Source organism: Drosophila erecta, unplaced genomic scaffold, assembly GCF_003286155.1.
Source record: "Drosophila erecta strain 14021-0224.00,06,07 unplaced genomic scaffold, DereRS2 tig00000126-arrow-pilon, whole genome shotgun sequence".
NCBI lineage: Eukaryota > Metazoa > Arthropoda > Insecta > Diptera > Drosophilidae > Drosophila > Drosophila erecta.
This window is the reverse complement of record NW_020825209.1, coordinates 2,816,334-2,837,477: the sequence shown is the minus strand read 5'-3', so window position 1 is coordinate 2,837,477 and position 21,144 is coordinate 2,816,334. Positions and strand designations below refer to the sequence as shown.

Sequence of the window (21,144 nt, the reverse complement as noted above, 5' to 3'; positions counted from 1 at the left end):
TGTTGTTGCTGCTGTTGTTGTTTCCAGAAACCATCAAAGTTAAACAGCATTATCTCCGATATTTGAGTAAATTACATATTGATTTATGTCTTGCAGTAGTCTGAGTGCTCGCCTTGGAAAGAAGTGATTTTATTTCCAGGAAACTGCAGTGTAAACTAGCTCTAGAATTGTGTTGGCTCATGCAAATCTAACTAGCATACTAGAAAATACATATATATACTTACAAAATGCACTTACAAAATGGGATCGTCGAAATATGGAATTTTATTACAATGGCTAAGCTCGCTCGAGCGCAGACTCTCGACGATATTTCATTAAAATATTGGCCTTAAATACCAATATATATTAAGAGCCCCTGATGAAATAAATGCCCTACCGATTGGGACACCGATTCGTAATCGCTGGCCACACCAGCCACACGCAGCGTCGGCATTTTGCCGTTTGAACCAAGCGAAATTAATGGCCAACACAGGCTACTTAGGCGGAGGCCCACGCACACCGCCGGACACGAGACACGGATTGTCCAATTGTCCGAGGATCAGCGGAGTGGGAGGTGGAGGTGGAGGTGGAGTAGCCAGCCCTTATCCGCCGCCTTGTTCGTTAGCTGTGCGATTTATGACTCGCCATGCAAAACGAGCCGAGATGTAAAAAAAGAGGAAAAGCAGGCGGAGACATGACACAAAACTGCAGAACCACATGGCGCCCGCCCAAGATCATGATGATCGTGGATCGCAGGAGAAAGGGGGAGAAAGAGTGTATATACATATATATATTTGTATATATGCATATATTTATATGTATGTGTGAGTGGTGTATATATGCAAAGTCGCAACGGGTGGGCACCACCGTCCGATCAATAAAAATGAAAATTTGCCCAGCAGTTGATGAAATTTACGCGATCGGCGTCGGCACAACTACAAAGTCAAAAGAAGCGCGCGAGCGCGGCCTTCAAATGAAAAGTCCACCGACAATTCGCCTGGCGCCCCTACCCCTACCCCTTATGTAACCCCCCATGCCGCACACCGCATCCCAGAATCGGCGATCCGATTCCGTGCTTATCCATTCGCTTCATGCGTGTGAGAAGTTTTAGATAAGCCAGCCAGCCATGGAGTACTATATACTTCAAAGTGCAAACCCGAACGAAAACGAGTCGGATGCCATGCAAATTCGCATTGATAAGCAACAAGAAATGAGGAAAAAAGCAGCAAATGAGAAAGCGATATAAATAAGATGGGTGGATCTGGATCTGGTGGAGATGATATTTGAAGTGCCGAGTGTTAGGCGCGCAGGCTCTTTGATAATGGGGCCTAGATAAAGTTCGCTTTGATGTGCTAAAGTTTCCGTTGAATCGCGTGGTTCTTTTTTGCCAGCAAGCTTTGATGCAAATGAGTTAATTACTTGTTAAAACAGGAACTTAGGGAATTGAAAAGTCACTCATGACATTCTCACATACACTCGCTATGTTATTCAAGACAAAAATAACGCTCCATTTTTGGGCTCATACCGCTTCTAAGCAACGCTAAATAATTGCAAGTCCAGTAGAATTCCTTGGTATCGTTGAGTTTTGGATCGTGTTTTTGTTGTGGGCATGGTTGTGGTTACAGTGTATCTTAGATAACTAATGCGGTAAACAAAGAAGACGTACAGTACTTACAAATCCATGTTTATCACTAATATTGTTGGTCAATTTTAATTTGTGAAATGAAACAACTTTCTGCATCCATTGCTCACCCGTTGTGGGCGAATCTGGATGGATATACATGCGTTTTGGCATCTCGGGGTCCGCTTTCCCAGCCACCATCCAGCGACTGTAATTACGATAATAACGATTATAGGATGGCATTTGCGAAACCACATGCCCCTAAAACTCACCTATTATGAAATTTATAACGATAATCGTCCGCCGCCACAATGTCCAGTAGCAAGATGTATTTAGCCTTGGCATCCAGTCCCGAAACACGAAATTTCATTTGCGGAAACATTTGTCTGCAACGAGTAAAACAAAAAAATACAAAATAAGGAGTTGAGCGAAATGAGGGATTAGAGATATGGGTGTGCTATGGCAAGGATGGCCGAGAATATCGGGGGCTATGGTCATTTTCTCGGGCTAATCAAATAAAACATTAATCAGTGCGGCTTATAAAGCCTAAGAACGCTCTGCCAAGACCACGTTCTGGTTCTCAGGGGCCCACCTTCGGGGCCCAGATGATCCGTCCGGCGAAGATCGCTGCAGTCGCAGTCGCACTCGCACTCGCACAATCATCATCATCATCATTATCAGATTCGGACTACGAGTTGGCCAAAAGCAAAGGCAAACAAAACCCCCAGACCAGTCAAGCTATCAAGTGGCGCCAAGCCACAAATTGTTTCGGCTCGACTCCGAGCTCCAAACTCCAAACCCCAAACTCCCAGCACCCCCGGCTCGCCGATTTCTTCACCGCCCGGTTCCCCGACTCTCCGGACTCCCGCCACTCGGATTCAAATTGGGCTAAAAAGAGAGGCAGAGTGCCAGGTTCCTCTTGGCCAGGTTGATTAGCCATGTTGGTGGCAATGTGCAAACTCGAAAATTACATGGCCCGGCCAAAAGGGGGAACACACACAGGCGATTCCGATGCGATGCGATGCGATGTGATGTCGTTGTCCCTCGGAAGAACCGAGCAGCCAGCAGCCCAGCAGCCCAGCAACCCAGCAACCCAGCCATCCCAGCCATCCCAGCCATCCCAGCCATCCCATCCACCCAAAAAGGAACCCGGAGCTGGAGAAAGAGGCAGGGGCATCTTCGCTGGCCAGAGGAGATCTCGCGCTCCACACACACGGGCATAAATATGAAAATTATAACTTTAAGTAGCAATCACTCAATCGCTGTTCGGGTTCAGGTTCAGCTCGGTTGCACTGGCAGAAAAGGGGTATACTTTCAGATAGCTGCAATCGATGTCTAACAAAGTAACTTTTCGTTTCCCGAACCATGTGGGTTCTTGTTCTCCTAGAAGGGAAAAGCTGCGATACTAGATTCCACAAGGCGCTTAGCTAAAGGATATCCATGCTGAAGTGCATCCAAAATACGTGTGTACTTCTTTTTTCTCAGTGCCAAAGATTTAGGTTGAGGTTGGGGCTCTCGCAGCGAGAGCGCCTCATGAATCAAATTTAACGAACGTCTTGTTCATGTTCACAGATCATCATCAGCTGCGACTGCATTTTGATAAAAACCAACAAACATCGAGGGGTGTGGAGAGGAGGAGGGGGGCTGGTGCCTCGGATACCAGAGGCGTGGAAGGAGGGCTAACAAGCTGAGTGATGTCTGACTGACTGGACGGGACTGAGAACTGAGGACTGAGCACTGAGGACTGTGGACTGAACCGATGGAGGTGGGCAAGCCCAGAACCGAGGATGTTTCTATTTGGAGGAGAGCGCACCCCCTTTTCCAGGGAGGTGTGTGCGGTGCGGGGGGTGGGGAGGGGGGTGTCTGCCTGCCTTTTTCGACTGCAAATTATTTTTTATTTGCCAGGAACGAAGGCACGTCTGTCTGCCTTGCCTTGCCTTGCTTTTGGCTTTTGGCTTGGACTCTTTTTTTTTTTTTCGCTGCCTGGGCTTTTGTTTTTCGAGAGTGTGTGTGCTTGTGTGTGTGTGTTGTCTTAACTGAATAGCTCGTTAACATTATTGAGCACTTGGCGCCAGTTGTTGGCAGCTTGTTATGGCCAGGGACCAGGGACCAGGGACCAGGGACCAGGCCAAGACCAAGACCAAGACCAGAGACATGGCCCCAAGCGAGGCCGACTTTGGAGCCAGTTTCCTGGGCCCACACCACACGCTGAATTTCTCTGTGTGTGTGTGTGTGTGTGTTTTTTTTCAGCTTTTTCTCTTTTTCGAACTGAAAAGCCTGGCTTGCTCGACAACAAAACGATTTGCTCTCGTTTGTGCTGGTTCCACAGGCGCTGCTGGCTCCGGAGACGCCAGACTTCAGACTTCTGGCCCAAAAGACCGAGAGACCGAGACTGAGACCGAGACCGAAACCGAGATTCAGGTTCGTGCAAATCGTTACGTGTAAAACTTGCACCTTTTGACCAGAGCACCCAGCGTCGTTGTTTGTTTTTGCCACACACATTTCAACGGAGAGCCACCACGGCTAATTCAATTTCCCCCGGCCAAAAGTGTTGAAGGCAGTTGGCAACGCAAAGCGCCAAGGAGAAGGAGCCCATGAGCCCATAATTAAGCTTAATTAAGGCTCAGTGCGTTCCCTGCGTTTCTTTTCTTTTTTTCCGTTTTGTTTTTTTTTTTCGCTGAGCTCTTGAGTGTTAAGGTGTCGCTCAGTTGTCCTCGTCAGGCCCACATAGGGGTTAATGGCTAATCAATTAGCCCGGCCCGAAAATAAAATGTTCAACGATTGAGTTGTAATTGGGTTGGGCTCAGAGCAAACAGGAGAAAAAGAACTGGTAAGAACCGAAGTGAGGGACAAGCAATAATGAAAACCTAAGAGTAAAGTTGAGAAAACGAAATAAGGTCAAGCCGAAGTCTCGGCACTTACTAAAAAAATTTTGTATAAATTTTCTTCTTTGAGGGGATCATTTCAAACAGAAAAGAAAGCCTTTAAAATAAACCTCCGAAAATGTGGGCCAATTAGTAAACAACTACAAAAGTGTATTTCAAATCACATTAAAATGTCTGCTAACTCGAACGAAACAACAATTATACTTTAGTATTTTTCTACGAGCCACCCAGTTTTCAGTGAGCGAGTGGTCATCAAGCATTCGTTGGCTATTTTTCAACAAAACCGATCCTTCAACGCCGGCGAAGTCAGCCCTATGACACTTATCTAAATCTTGGCCGCTTGCGGTGGCCATGTAATCGATTAGCGATGCCATCAGCAGATCCGCAGGTGACATCTGTGTACCCTGTGTCCGGCGTCCTGACCGCTTTCCCGACCCTACTGGCGTCTATTAACGCACCTGTGCCGCTCTCGATGGCAGGTGAGAGGTGAGGCAGCCGACCTGCCTTAGAAGCGTCAATGCATTATCTGATAGTCAATCAAACAGCAGCTCGGAAACACCAAAAAGTAGAAAGAGAAGCCGAGGCAAAGAGGCTGCAACGGAGATGATATAGGGGGACAAACAGAAATAAAAAAAAGAAAACCAACAGAGGTTGGCTTGCAAAACGCATTCGTGGGTTTTTGGCTCTCCTTTTTGTCAACACGGCGCGGGGATTAAAGTAGCACCTGCAGTTGGCCCAAAGGGAACCGAAAATTGGTAGCAGTAGTGCGGGTACGGGGAAACCCTCAAGAAATAGTGGCTGGGGATCCGTTGACAGTTTGGCTTTGTGACAACAAAATTGCTGTCGCTTTTTTTTCTTTTTTTTTTTTTGTTGTTTCGGAGTGCCTCCTTAATCTTTGTCAACACATTGCCAATGGATTTCCGATACAAGCTGAACAAAAGGGGTGCATATTCAACATCATCTTACATCATTTGCCTAGAGAACATCTGTCTTTTGGCCCGGTTGATTTATTTATTTGGCCACTTTTTGCATTGCATTTAATTTGAATTTTATTGAATGACAATTGCATGCAAATTGCTTGCGGAAAAGGGAATGTTTTTTGCCTTTTACAGATGTGCATCGTTTGGGTATTTGACAAATTTGTGAGACCCACTTCGCAACTGGGAACTTGCTAACTGGACGGAGACAAACAAGGACCAAAAGGCAGCTGCATCATAAACGTTAATTACCCACACGCACACACACTCAAGCAGATACACGCAGGCACCGAAGAGTCGAAGGATCGGGGCAAATTAGTTAAACCAATAAACTGACAGGCCCAGACTGACTGACCAAGTGGCTGGGCCATATATCAAGTCTATATAATAATAAAACAATTTATGAAGGCATAACCACGGCCCCAAGTCCTCGTAAACACGCTGCCCGTTTGTTTTAGCCTGTCAGTTAGTGGTAACGCCCACTCCCGTCTCGTTTTGGCCCGAAATGAATGGCCATGTCATTAAGATCGGAGGCCCCGAAACAACTGTGGGACCCAGAAACAGGATCACGGGGCAGGGCAACAGCACCAGCAGAAAGTAGTCAGTATAGGGGATAAATTTCTAAAAACTGTGCAGCTTGTATTGGGAAAAACTATCGCCTGTATTCCTTATCGAAGGCCGGCTGACCCTGAGCATAAATCTGGCGCAATGAATAAATCAAATGTGGGAAATCGGGTGTAATTACAATTTGATCGCTTCATTTTGGGAGAGCGTGAAACGAGCGAAGCCAATCGTGGTATCAATCGAAATTGAACGAATTACGAATGCCCTAATGTTAAGCTAGTCTACACACTATTGTAAAAGAAACTGACATAGCAAGGTACGAGGCTTCAAAAGAAAGTGCAATGAAACATTAAAATAATAATATAGGGTATACGAACTTTAGATAGCACTTGCACCAGTTGGCGCATCCTTATCGAGGGTAGCGATTAGATTGTGTCGTTGTCATCGCGCCGACTTTTCTTGCCTGATAAGGTGAATGAGCCCCCTCCTTGGTGCGCCCATATATATATTTTTTGTTTTTGGGGGGGAATCGAAAAAAATAAAACATGGCTGAACCCGTTAACCTTGCCGTCGATTAGAATTCTCGCAGTCGCCGCCCCTCAATCTGTTTTTGTTTTTTTTTTTTTTCAGTCCCCCGATTATTAGCTGTTCACAGTTTCCGCGCCTGTTGTTCGACTTAATTGTTATGAATTGAAATGCAGTTGTCACGCAGATAAGCGGAAAGAAAAGACAAGGGTTCAGGGGTCGCGGGGTCAGGCTTTGAAAACTCGGATTTCAGCCACTCGGCGACTTTGGGTGTTGATTTATGTTGTCTGCGGAAGGGCCACATAAAAAACAGCCTCAACAAGTGGCGTTTTGACAAGTGCAGCAAAAACCGCATTTCCAATCATGTGGGGCAAATAAAAACATCCACAGATTTTTAAGCACGCGCTCTGTTGCAGATATTTATTTATTTCCATTCAAATTGTGGTATACAAAAGTCTGTTCATTCTTCTCATGCAAATTAGAAGTGTGCTGTTCTGCTAAAACTATATTATTAAAGGCGCGAGCTCAAGTAACTAAAGTCGTTTGCTGTGTATTTCAAGCGGACACCGCCAATATGGATAATTATTATATATCTGTATGTAGGCATACACAAACAAGGTCCACCCCTTCTTGTTTTGGTTTGTTCTTATTTGGTGTTGTCGCCGCTTTTGTTTGCCTGCCTTTGTATTGTTTCTTTGTTTTTTTATTTATATTTTTTTTTGTTATAATTGCTCATAATTGCGGCTGTTGTCGCACACACTCGCACACGGAAATGCACACATGAATTTGCGCCATTTTTGCTGAAACACTTGGATCTTTTTTTTTTTGGTCGCCATCATTTTCGGTCAATTGACACAGGAAAACAAAAAAACCCACACACACACTAGCACACCCGTTTTATTTTATTTTATTTGCAAATTCTAACCTTGCAAATGCAGCCCCTCTCTTTCTTTGTGTAGCTACCCCTCTCTTTCCCTTGTTTCACCTGTTCTGCTTTTGGGCTGTTGCTGTCCCTTTTTCTCCACATGTGTCCCCCGCTTCGGTGGAAAAGGGATGGCATGACGCCCCCGCATCTTTTTCGCCTTTTCGCTTTTTGTATTTGGTTTTATTATTATTATTATTTTTTCTTTTTCGGTTTAATTTTCGTGTGTGTGCTTCTGCTTTGTTATTTTAGCTTGGCTTGCTTTATTTTTGTATATTTTTTTCTGGGTTGCCGGTCAGTTTTTTTCGCTTGGTCCGCCCATTGGCCATTTCTCATGCTCTCCAGCTCATTTGCATGCATGAAATGTTCTTAACCCTTTTTTTTTTTAAATTTTGCTTTTGATTTGTCAGTATACGAGTGTGCGTTCTTTTATAACCCCCCTCCAGCTTATTTGCATTCATTTATTAATAATTTTCAGTTTCCTCTGGCTTTTAGCCTGTTTAATATGCACGCCGGCGGCTTCGTCAGTTGTGTGACTTTTCGCACAATAATCAAAGGCAGCAGTAACAACAATTGGCATAACAATTTAGCGGCAATTTTTATTTCATTTTCATTTGTCGCACATGCAACGCAGGCAAATCGGTTGAATAAAATATGATGCTTCTGATTTGCATTAATAGAATGAAAAAAAAAAACTACATACGTTTATAATGATTGATTTAGAGTATAACATGCGAGTATATGGAAGCCTAATCAATTCAATTATTCCCGGAGAAGGAAAATTAAAAAAATGTCAACTTAAAACTGAAAATTGCAGTCGGATTCAATGGGCCACATTTTGCAACTTTGCAATTGGAATCTCGTGGCGACTTTTGTAGGCTCTTACTTGCATACCTATTTTCTTTGGCCTTTTTTCGGGCCAAAGATCCCTGGCGACCCGCCACTAATTGGTTCAACCTCAATTAGGTTCTTCGCCCATGTCTCAAGTTGGTTTTGGCCAAGATGCGATTTCACAGGCGAATATTTCCCAAGTGGTAGCAGCAGTGACATTTGCAGCACACCAGCAGGGAAATGGGGGCGGTAGCAAGAAAGTATCTCATAGATACACGGACGACCCCAAAGTTGGTGCTAAATTATTTATGGCCAACTTTTAAATACATTTTGTCAGGGGGCGAAAACACCATAGAGAAAAAAAAAGAGAGAGAGAGTTTGTCTTATATTTAATTAAATTGTGCGTCAAATGCTTTGCAGCTCGTTGGCCAAGTTTTGTGCAGGGGTGGGTGGTTCTATGGGTGGTTCAGTGGGTGGTTCAGTGGGTTGTTCAGTGGGCGCAGCCCCCATCTTTGGACTTCCTTTATTTTTTCCCTGTCAATGTTTGCCTGCCAAAGTGTAAGTAATTTATGCGCATTTAGTGCTCAAGTGAGCTCAAAAGCCAGGCGGATAAAGAAAGATGGGCTCAAGATGCTCTACGATTGGACGCTGCGGAGTGGAATTGGAAGAGCCATCGAATGAAAGCTGACTGAGCTCATCTCCATGCAAATTGTCGCAGTTGAAAGCCATTAAAGGGGCAACAAATAATAAGTTGGGATGCATATGATTATTTCCTTTACGAGTAGTTTTAACTGTCCAATGGGTTTATGGCAATAATAATTAATTGGCTATAAATAACGGGTGGAGAACTATTTTTGTCGGCAGTGAAAAATGATATTTAAATACTAATAAATATTTCAGGTTATACAAATGTAACGTACAGTGAAAATTTAATTGATTTATTAGAAATAAAAGTTATAATGGCCGTAGTTATTCAATAATTTATTCAAAAAATCACCGGTTCTTAATACACATTTTAATCAAATGAAATTCTTATTTATAAGCCCTTCAAATTGCCACAGGGTGGATCTTTTCCCCCAACTTAATTTGATGTACAGTGAGTAATCGCTAAAACAAACAGTCTCGATGGCTGCCACGCCCCCTGCGCCCACGTTTAATGTCTAAATTATGGTGGTAGGCGCCATTAACGCGTTTCTGTTTGTTTGTTTGCATTGCCTTTTTCCCCGTGCAATACATAACCAAGAACCAAGCAGATCCTTCTTGAGTGGTTCGGATCACGATCACGACCAAGAAGATGATGATGATTCAGAAGGGGGAGTTTAAGGTGTGTGGAGGGGGGACACACCGATGGCCATGTCGATGCACACATCCGCACATCCGTTTAAACAGCTCTGAAAACCGGGAAACGTGGAGGTTGCCTGGGTTTGTTCGCTGCACTGTGCAAATATATGTATCTATACTATTAAATACTATCGAACTGATTTTTTAAACTTTCCCAGAGACCAATTTACATAATTCTGTTAAAGTGTATTTTTTTTTGTAGGATTACAATTCGAAATAGTTTGTGATGGTATGAAAATACCAAATGTCCTTCGTAACCAATTTTTCTCTCTGTGCTAAATGCTTTGTTCGCTGGTTGCTGAGATTGTTGGCAAGTTGTTGGTTGAATTGTTGTAAGCTCGGTTTGAGGACGCGGACGCAGCTAATAACAGTCATCACACACGTCAGACACTCATAAATCCTCAAAGTCAACAAGGCGGAGGGCACATAACGAGCCTAGGCTCGAGGTTCTACGTTCTACGTTCCACGGGCTCGAGGCTTCGGTGCTCCGGGTTCCCAGTCCCAGTCCCAGTTCCAGTTTCCAGTTTCTCAATGGGGAAGATTCAGATTCTAAACGAGCTGCGTTTAAATGTTGTTAACATAACCGACATGCGGTTGAGAGACAGGACAGCCCAAGGACCGGATTCTAATGTGTCCCACACACGGCGAACTCCGAGCCCCATCATCATAATCTTCATCATGATGAAGACGGACAACATACTGCAACTTGTTTCAGCCCACAGAAGAAACACAAACAGCAAGAAAAAAAAAGAAATAAGAAGAGAGGGCCCCATTCATGGGTGGTGTGCACTGAGGTCCCAAACGCATGTTTATATAATTCTTATTTATGATCGAACAGCGATAAATTCGCATTCTCTCTCGTTGCTTGCCTGTGCGTTTTGTTTTGTTTGGTTTTAAATAAATCAAATCAACACGATTCGCAGAAACCTCCGCGCAATCCTCCCCTGATAAGGCCCAAAAAAATGAAATATAGGAAATATAAAGAACCCCGGGGAAAGAATCTCGGCAGAGGGATCTACTATGTTCACCTGTTGAATCTGTTGGGTTTCTCCTCGAAACCGTGCGATTCTGTTGCTTTCTGTTGCAGCAGAATCTCCTGTTGCTTGGGGCTTGTTCTTTTTCCAGAGATTTGATTTGGTAGCAAGTTGCACTGAAGACAGCTGGCTCTGCCACAAAATCACATTTGCTGTAGGGAGCGTTTGAAGATTGTTGAATGCTTTTTGTCGGCCCAACTCGATCTAATATTTCTAACCAACTTTATATATTACTGCTTCTTTTTATAAAATTCTTTTTCACTCTTCGTGACTTTCATCCAGTTGAGACGCCTTAACTGCCTTTCAGAGATACCGATCTTGATCCAGAATGGGAATTCTTTTGGTTTTTGGTGGCGCTCCGTAGGACATTGCGTGTGCTGGTGTGTCAGTTGTGCTCAAGGACTCGATGAGACCCCGATGACCGTTGGCTGTCATAAGGCCAAAAAAGGGACGATGGCCATACGCATATTTTTGCGGTCGCACGAAACACGACGAAGAACAAACAGAAACTTACAACTGCTGCCGTTTTTTTCATGTTTGCTCTTGGTTTCTTCAGAGCCCCTTTCTTCACCAGAGAAGAGAAGACGGCGGGGGTATTCTTTTTCGTTTTTGCCCGGAGCCAGAGTCTACAAAAGGTGTTGACCAAACAACAACGGCAGCAACTGGCCAAAACACGAGGGGCAACTGGGTACACGCGTCTTAACAAGAACAACAACACCACCAGCATGGCTCAGCACCAAGAAGACGACCAGGAAGACTGAAGAGAGTGAGGAAGAGGAAGACGAAGGCGATGAGAGAGCAAGTGGTTGGCCCGGCTGCGAAGCTGTTGAGCGCATAAAAAACGTTATAAATAACACGCTCGAGCATTTAACGCGCCAAACATGTGTTCCACTGTCCAATTTGTGGTCTGTTTACCTTTTGCCAATGGGCCTCCGTTCCTTGAGAAGCCAGGGGCGCAACCCGCAAGGAGGGGATCCAATGAGATGGTTGAGAAGTAGATGACCAGATAGATGACCACTACCCAGGAAAACTTACCCCACAAATTGAGATACTTAAGCTCCACTCAAAAGCTTATCCAAGTCATAAGACGCAGAATACGAAGTATCTTAACTTATCAGGAGAGTGAGCCCGAAAAATCACCACTAATGAACTAACAGCGTTCTACCAGAAATCTAAAGCGAAAACTTATACTGCAACTGCAACTTATACTTAAAACTGCATTTCTATAAGGAACTCTAGAAAACCAGGGGGCATTTATAAGGCTCTAAAGAAGACCATTCTACTTAGTTAGATGAAGGGCCAAATACAACGATCGGCAAAGGGCACAGGGAAGAGGAGGAAGCCAAAAAGCCCAGCGGCCTTTGATGATAATAAAATGCAGATACAAACGACACTGGACAAGTGGCCATATGAAGAAGACGTGAAGGGAGAACCAAGAGACCGAAAAGGACCGAAAAACAAACAAAACCAAACGGGGAGAAGCTAAGAGATGAGAGGTGGAATCAGGATGAGATCCGAGAACATAGGACAGAGGATGTGGCTTACCTGGCGCTATAGGTACGGATCAAACAAAGAAAGGCAAAAACAAACCCCCGAGGGTTGCGATCAGATCCCTCCAGGCAGCTGACCTTCTCCCCCTTTCTGAACCCTGCCCATACTCATCTTCTTCCGCCTCCCTTTGTCTTCCCTGTATGTGCTATTTTGCTCGATCAAATTTGATCAGGCGCCGGCGCAGGGAAGCGGGTACAGGTTGAGAGAGAGGGATTTGGCCAGCGGACCGAGAAAAAGAGCGAAGAGAACCGGAAGAGGGAGGAAGCCCGGAGGGACCGGGGTTTTACTAAATGGGGATTACCTACTATTGTGTGCGTTCGGGTCGGCCATCGAGTTATCTCAATTATGCTAATTAACCAGCACTTTAAAGGCAAGAGCAACGAGTGCAGATTTGAAAAATCAACTCTTCTGACCTCTCGACATACTTTAAGTAACTAGACGCCAGCAATTCATCCAGTAATTATACGAACAAATTGTGTTCTACAACGTGTTGTGTTCTACGAGTATGGAGTAGCGAGTGTGTTTAAACACTAAAAAAACTAACCATTAGAAAAGCTAGAGTATCTTTATCAAAGCTCTGCAACTATCTTCGCACTATATTCTTTAATTAACGGTACAATTAGAACGAGTAGTGAAGAACGAGCGGCGAGTAATGGAATTTCATTGGCGATGTGAATTCCCGCAATTGACGGTTGTCAATCACAGCTTGGATCTGGCCAAGTTGTTTCTGCCTGTCACCTAACTTGTTCCACTTTCTGTTATCCCCTCCGCTTCGCTCTATCTTTCACTGTATTTGTCTTTTTTCTATTTCTTTCTCCACACACGATTGCACACTTGCACTTCCGTTGCATTGGTTTTTTGTTGTTGCTGGGGGGATTGCAATTGTTGTTGACTGCTGACGACTGCCTGGCAATTGGCAGTGCAACAAAATAGCTATTGACAAATTATGACCAACTAAAAGTAATTACACGCGACGAGAGGGAGACGGCAGATAACGAGTTCTGCCGACAACGCGTTAATGGTACAAATAATCAACGAGTGCAGCAGCAACAACAGGAGCAACAATAACAGCAACAGCGTCAAGAGCCGCACTAAACATACACTTAATATTAATTGTTTTTTATTAACACGATCCGGCTGCCTTACACACCACTTGCTTTGCTTTATTCATGCTCTTTCTCTGCTGCCGTTTTCATACCCTGTAACAAATGATGGGCATTTTCGATACCAGGCGTATTGGAAAGTATGTGGATATGGAAATTTTGGTATGGACACATTTATGAAACTTTTACAGTCGAAACTTTACTTTCGCTTTTTTTAACGAAGTTATCTTGGTTGCCAGGGCAATGAAAAGTAGCAGGCTTGGCATACGAACATCTTAGTTAAATACTTGGTTTGAAGATGCTGGAAATGTAACAATAATGATTGCATGCGCCCGAATTCCCAAAAACATGCTTTTGCAGCATTGGAAGACGAAACAAAGAGTGCAGGGTATGGTTTAGTTGGAACCTTCGGTTCCGTTGCGTTCTTTCTGGCTTCTCTGCTGTTTTATTGCGAACGTTGCTGAGATTCATTAATAATTCAAAAAATTGCACATGGCCGGCGGCGACGACAGCAACGTCGGCTGCGGCGCTGGCAGAGGCAGAGCGTGTAATCGAGTTGTTAACTCAAAGTGACAACGAACGCGGGCAGCGACGCCGACGTCGCCGTCAAAAGCATGTGCACAACAACAATTAAATGCAGTCAACACACGATCACAAAAGGAAAAAAAATTAGTTTTTTTTTTAACCAGAGCGGCCAAAACGACAGAAAGAGATGGAGAGAGCGACTTTGACTTTGTTGCTACAATGGCTTTTAATGCTTTTAATGAAATCAACACTTTTTACTGCCACTTGCACGCAATCTACTGCTTCTTACGTTTCTTTATTTTTGCCTCACTTTGGATTTTTTCTTACGTTTTTCGCGCAACTTTTTTCGGGCTGGCAGCTTAATTAAAAGCCAAAACAGCTAAAACATATTTCGCGCCTTTGTTGCTTAACAATTAAAATCAACAACAACAAAAGCCCAACTTCACACTCAATTAACGCGATGCTGGCAGACAAACAACAAAAAGCAAAACAACATACAAAAAAATATAACAGCAATACAACACCATACATATGTAAGGCATAAAGCAAAAAAGTTTTGGTGCTGCTGTGAAATTATATATATGTATGTATGTATGTATACGTATACCTCCTCTTTTTCGTCACCCACTAGATGAAGTGGGTTGCAAAGTGTAAGGGAGTGGGGCAAAACGCAGCACAGACTGCAAAACTTTTGTTTGCCGTTAATTGACTGCACACTCAAAATAGCGGTGGGTGGTGCAAGAGAGCCAGCGAGATGCACAGACAGAGATAGAAAGTCGAATGCAAAGAGCTATGTTCTTTAGCAGGTTTCCTGCACTCTAGTTCAGTTCATAGTAGTTCGTTGGTGTAAATGTTGGTGAACATATTGGTGTAGTTTCCGGCTTGATTGTTGGTTTATTTCTGGCATAGTTCTCGCTTTGGCCGTTGGTGTTCTTGCTTTTGCAGCCGTTGGTGTACATTTGTTGGAGCTCTTATTGTAAATAATGCTGATGAATTTCGCTATTCCTGTTATTATAATTGTTCGAATCGGTTGGCTAAACTATTCATTTTGTACATAGTATCACAGAGTCTATGACATATTTTTTAAAAGAACTTTGGCCTGAATGCAAACGGATAGCACACGTCATTGACACCTAAAAGCCACATACACAACGGCTCAGTGCCACTACAGTAACCTCTCCTAATAAGCCACACAATAATGACAGCCGTAGAGCATATTTAACTTATCAATCTGATCGAACCAAGAAATGCATGTTTTGAGTGCAACAAGAGTTCGTTGGTGCTATCTGCACCCCATTGACCCATCAAACTGCAAGTGCCCACTGTATTTCGAGCAAGAACTGTGAACCCCCAACCTCTTGCTATCCACTCGCTAGATGTGCGTGCGTAATTGCCTTTTGGCTTCGTGTTAATTTCCCTCGTGGAAAACGCACGACAGGAAAAACTGGAATGGGGGAGACCGTGTTGTAGGTGCTACATAAATTTGATTTTTATTTTCCCAGAAAACCGAAACCGAAATAAGAAGAATTTTTATTCATAAAAATCAAGTGGCAACATAAATTCGTGTGTGTTACCAAAAACGTAGCTGTATTTTGTGCCGATGTTTGTTATTTTCTGTTTCTGTTTCTGTTTCAGTTTCAGCCTCTGATTCGGATTTTGTTTGGCAGCTTAATCAGGCAAACAGAACACGCAGAGCAGTTAAAACGCACCAAATGCCCCATACAATTTGTATAATTTTTCAGCCCAGAAAATATTAAATAAATATGCACACATACATACATAGAAATGTGCATAGCAGCAATAATAATAATAAAGAAAAAATAAAACCAAAGCAACTCGTCAATTTTTGCCACTTAAAATTCATAAAGCGTCGCCTGAGCCTCAGAAAACTTCGGCAGACCAGAACATATGTAAGTATGTATGTTCATAACGTATGTATGTATGTTCATGTAGTGGCCAGAATCGAAGAAGTGAGAAAGAAGACAAGCCGCCAGGCATCAGAAGGATTGCACTAAACTAAAACTCCTGAATTTGACATTTAAACGTTTCCATTTTTAGAAACTTATTTCTGGGATGCTAATTCAAACAAGTTAAGTCATTTACTTTGCCATAACTGTGGGCAATTTGATAAGGGTCGAGAAGTTAATGCAAGTTCTTGAACATTTATTTATTTAAATATTTGGACAGTCATGTGCATTGGCCAAGCAATACTAGCAACATGTAGCAACACTACTGCGCCCACATGAATGAAGTAACGACATTGGCCCCATTTGAAAACGATACTTCTAATTTCTGGAAAATTTAAATACCATCAAACCCGCCACTCCAGCACTCGAAGATAAGATCAGGTTCAGGTATATCGCATAGATCAAAAGGATTAGGGGACCAGCTTAACTGCCTGCCGCATTTCCGCGAAAATTTCCCAGCTCACTGAGCGTCCTTTTTGCCATCGTGTTGCTCAATATCTTTTTTTTTTTTTTTTTGCCAATTAGCGTTCTAATCAAGTGTAAACTAATGCTAAAAGCCAAGCCGAGTTCGCCTCGAACGCGTGAATTTGCCACGAGGACAAATGCATACCGAAAAGGGTAAACAAAAAAAAAAGTAACACATGGGCGAACAAAAAAGTAGGAATTTTGAAAATAATTTGGTTAGGAATACTAAGAAAACTTTTAGGCCATAAAAAATACATGTTATAAAACCAAAACATTTAAGTTACTAAAAATATATTGAAACTAAATATTTTAATCAAAAATATATTTACTTAATTACTTAAAAAATTGCAAAAACCATCGACAACTAATGATAGTTGATAATTAATATAATATTAAGCAAACGATCAACAATCACAGGATGCCAGTATTTTTTATTTTTTTTTTTTTGTGAAAGAGACAGTATATTTGACTACTCTTCCGAACGCTGAGTGCGAGTAAGATGGCCACAGATTGTCGTTGACTTTGTTGCTGCTGCCGCTCTGCCGGCTGATTCTCTTTGATCTGCCATCGCACATCTAGGAAATGTTTGTCAAATTCATTCGACCGTTCTCATTGTTTTTGACATTTCTTTTAGACTTCGCTGTTGCTTCTTCTTTTTTGTTGCTGTTGCTGCTGTTGCTGCAGCCTCTTCTTCTTGTTTGTCGTCTGCTCGATCACTTTCTCTGCTTTTTTGAGAGAGGCTTTTTCCTGCTTTTTTAAGCTTTTTTTGTACTCATTGAGCGCCAATGCCAAACACATGTCCAGCTAACAACTTGAATGCATTGTTCTCAGTACCACACAAAGAAACAGCAGCAGCCAAGATATTAGCACCACAGATTACCATCAAAGATTTCGATTACCAAATCGATTTATGAGATCAACAAATATAATGAAATTCAGCATATGAAATGAAATTTTACAATTTAGCATGTCTTTTGTCTACAATTGTGTTAGCTCGAATTCTGGGACTTCGATAGTCATCGAAACCCATCGATCTTTAGTGCTATATATTTGACCCCCGCCGTCGTCGATCCCCTCCCCTTTTGCCGGCCCGATTTTTGAGCGGACTCCACCACTCCACGCACATTCGTCAGGCATTGTCGTTATTTTTCTGGCGCCAAAAAGACGCCGTCTTCGTCCTCGCTAGCTCTGTCTCTTTCTCGCCTCGCAGGCCATCTCACTTGCACTCTCCTTGTTCACTCGCCTGGCATTCTGTCTTAAGGTTGTTGTTGGTATTCCCTTCTTTTTTTTTTGTATCTTGCCCCATTCTTTGTGCGAATTTTTTATTTTTTTATTTTGGTTTTTGCTCGCTGTTTTTGCTTTTTTGTTCGGTTATGTTTTTCTTATTTTCTTTCCTTTCTTCTTTTTGGGTTCTTCTGAACTCATGTTGTTCATTATAAAGGACGTCATCATCGTCATCTTTTGGGTTGTTGCTGTCGTTGTTGGTTGTCATATTTCGCCTTGTTTGCTTTGTGCATTTCCAAGTTGTCCGTGGAGAAAAGGGAATATCAGACGGAGAAAAAGTTGGAAGCCGCGCCAGCAAATGCGTTTTAAATATTCCATTCCATGCAGTTCAAGGCGGGCTGTTTCGAATTCCAGGCGTTGCTTATAGTTGTCGAGAGATTGGGGTTCGAAATGTGTGATTCTGTACCAAATCCGGGGTTCCTTCATCCATGAAGTTTCTCTGTTTCATTCCATCTGTTCCACCGTTTCATTCCACTGTACCAGTGTACATTCTAATCGTTTCTTTCGTTGCAGTTATTGCACCATTCTCAACACCTCCTCCTTAAATGTGATAATCACCCATTAGGCTTATCAGTTGCCCACCAAAACTGACGTCTCATTAGCCAAGCGGAGCGTGTAAACAGCTGAATTCTCTCGATTAAGACCGAAACCATTTAGCGGCATTTTGTTACCATCAATTTTCGGCTGGTTGCGGTTCTCTGACCAAAAACTCAGACGTCATTAAGCCATGTTAGGAGAACCGCTAGCCGCGCTTCAATTTCCAACTTGCAACTTCCGCTGCGTGGGCGCTTTATTTTTTTCTTTTTGAGGGGAAACTTGGATTTTTACCGGCAACGGAAGCGCTTACTTAATTAGCCGAACCAAAAAAAAAAAAAATACTGAAATTTTGGGTGTTCCTCAAATTAATTTCCATTTAATTCAAAGTAGGCGTAAATGCAATTTAAATTAACAGCCACCAAAATGCGCCACTTAAATGTTTTGCTGTCTCTCTTTTTCTCCAATGCCTGTCGCTTTTTAATTTGTTAAGATTTTTTATGACATTTTTATTGTAATTTAAGCAGCGTTGTGTTCGGACTTGGATTTCGGTTTTATGTTTTTGGGTGGTGCGGATTGTAGTTTGGACCAAACTGGTTTTATTTTATATCATTTACACTCGCCGATAGGTAAAAATATTTATTTGAAGGGTTTAAATTGCATTCACGTTTGTCCCACAGTCAAACATAAAAACCCAAAGCAATCTTATCCGGGGGAATATGGAATTAGCCCATATAACAAAATCGAATACTGCCTGGATACAAAATTTAACACATAGTTGCTAAAAATACGTTCTAAGGAAACACACATCTAAATAAAGGCATGCTATATTCCATTTATGAAATGATAGCGCACAAAGTGATTGAAACTATAGCAATATGCGTATTTTTCGTTACAAAGAAGAGTAGCAAATTGCGCAGTGGCTATTTGAAAAACTTTTTGTAAATAATTACTGGTTATACACGCACGTTGTGTGCAGTTATCTGTGGGATCCCACCAATTTTCCATAAGCTGTGCCCGGCATGTCGGCGAAATCAATTTGAAATCAAATTACGTACAAATTATCCAATGGACTCATGCATTTTCCAAGAGTCAGGCGAAATCCAAAGGATATATGTATGTATGTATCTGCCATATGGTGGGACAATCTAACGCTATGCCAATTATTATGCATTTTTTATCGAACTGAAAATTGTCAAGTGAATTTGGTATGGACACTGCAAAAGGGTTTTGCCCAAATAGGAGAAAGGCAAATTACAGCGTAGGACCAAAGAAATTTCCAAGTTACTAAGCAAATTAAGTGTAATTTAGAAGGGGCATTTTTTCGTAACCCCCTTTACCTTCACGTATTTGTCAACTTAGCACATCGATAATTTTTCCTGCCCCTTTGCAGGACGACAATTTTAACACAATTATGAAAAACGTTTCCAAGATGGCAAAACAGGGAAAATGAGAAATGGGGGACACTGTGGGTGGGATTTGTGGCTCCTCAGGGGTTGTACACTATAACAAAATTTCGCCCTCAACCCCCAATTGACCCCTTTTCCCCGCCCGCTAATGACTTTGTGGAGGAAAGCTTGGGGACATAGAGAAAAAAAGGGAAAAATACAAAAAAACTAGAAGGCGGACACGCCCATTTAATTGAGCCTACGGCTTCCAGAAGGTGGGCGTCAGGGGGGCGGGGCAGGCCAGTGCACTTTGATTGCGTTTTGTCGCCGTCAGCTGAGTTTTTACCCAAAACGTAAAAGGCAGGAATCGAGGGAGCACGGGGAGGACAACAAAATATGGAGAAAATGGGAAATTTTTATTTATGAAAATTAAACAAGTGAACTTTGACAGGCGGTTGCCCAGGGTCTGACCCCTGATCCCGACAAAAACAAAAAAATTAAAAAAAAACTACCAAAAGTTAGGAAAGACTGGCTGTCCTGTGGCGTGTCATTAAATATTGTCTGTCACATTATCGCATGCTTGTCACAAAGTCCGACATCAATTAGAAACTATGATGGGGTACTAAAAGACAAGTCATCGTCATACGAGTATTTGCTTATCATATCCACAACATATTACAATAAAAACTGATTACTTTTCTGCTTCTCGGCGATTGAAACTCACACTGAGCTCCGATTTTATAGAAGGGCTTTCGAAGGACAGTTCCTGGGGGCCAATAAAGTGCCGCTTTCAATTAGCTAGAAATTGCTGAAATCAAAGCAATCTCGCACCATCTTCTATACGAGTATGTGCTATTTTTGTGCTATGTGCTATCTGGCTCACACTTGGGGTCAACATTTGATAATTTCTGACATTTTCTATAGATTTTTGTTTTCAATGTTTTCCCTATTTTTCAAATCGTATTTCCTTGACTTCTCGCGCTGAAAGTGTCGCCAAATGTTCAGGGGTGTGGCAAACGAGGGGAAACTTTATTTATTTGCGCTTAGACAGCAATTTCAATTAATTGATAAGTCACAGCAACAAGCAGCAAAACGATGAAAGATTTCACGCTATTTGCTTTAGCGACTTAATTGCCAGCGACAAATTGAGAAAAAAGGGCGAAAAATATTGAAGTCGAGGCAGAGCGATGTGAAGTGAAATTTAATTTTAGCCGTTAAGTAAGTGAAGTAGATTTGTATTTTTTATTTGCAGGAAGCAAACGGTAGGCGCACACTGAGAATGTGGAAAACAAGTCATTCTGAAGGTGCTGTCAAACTTTTGTGAATGAAAAACTAAAGCCACAAGCCTCCAAATCATTGCATCAATGAATCGAAATCGAAATGCGCTAAAAACAGGCACAAAAACCGATTGAATCGAGCCAAGTGAATGCAAATCCACTCGCAAAACATTCAAGTGGCACTCACATGAAGAGTGCAAAAGGGAGGGGGTGGTGTTTTCCAGCGGGCGGGTGGGGGGGGAGCTTGTGCGGCAGGAAAAACAATAATTTTGACATTGATGATGATGGGGCAACGGCAACAGAAGCGGCAACAATAATTCTGTTTGCTGTTTTGCCATTTGGTTGTTGCTTTTTTTTCGCACGTCTCGCAA

The 21,144-nt window shown here is 42.6% G+C and overlaps 1 protein-coding gene across 6 annotated transcripts in view; it reads right to left on the bottom strand.

Annotated features, from left to right (window-relative positions):
* LOC6551011 (optomotor-blind protein) overlaps positions 1-21,144 on the bottom strand; it is a 70,770-nt gene that overhangs the window by 31,502 nt on the left and 18,124 nt on the right. For 4 of the 6 annotated variants that reach the window (XM_026981968.1, XM_026981969.1, XM_026981970.1 and 1 more), the window contains exons 3-4: positions 1,873-1,986; positions 1,646-1,808 (exon numbers count right to left, since the gene is read on the bottom strand). In XM_026981968.1, coding sequence (XP_026837769.1) covers positions 1,646-1,808; positions 1,873-1,986 — 277 coding nt within the window. The remainder of the gene's footprint in view (positions 1-1,645; positions 1,809-1,872; positions 1,987-21,144) is intronic. The other 2 variants (XM_026981972.1, XM_026981973.1) reach the window with 1 other exon arrangement.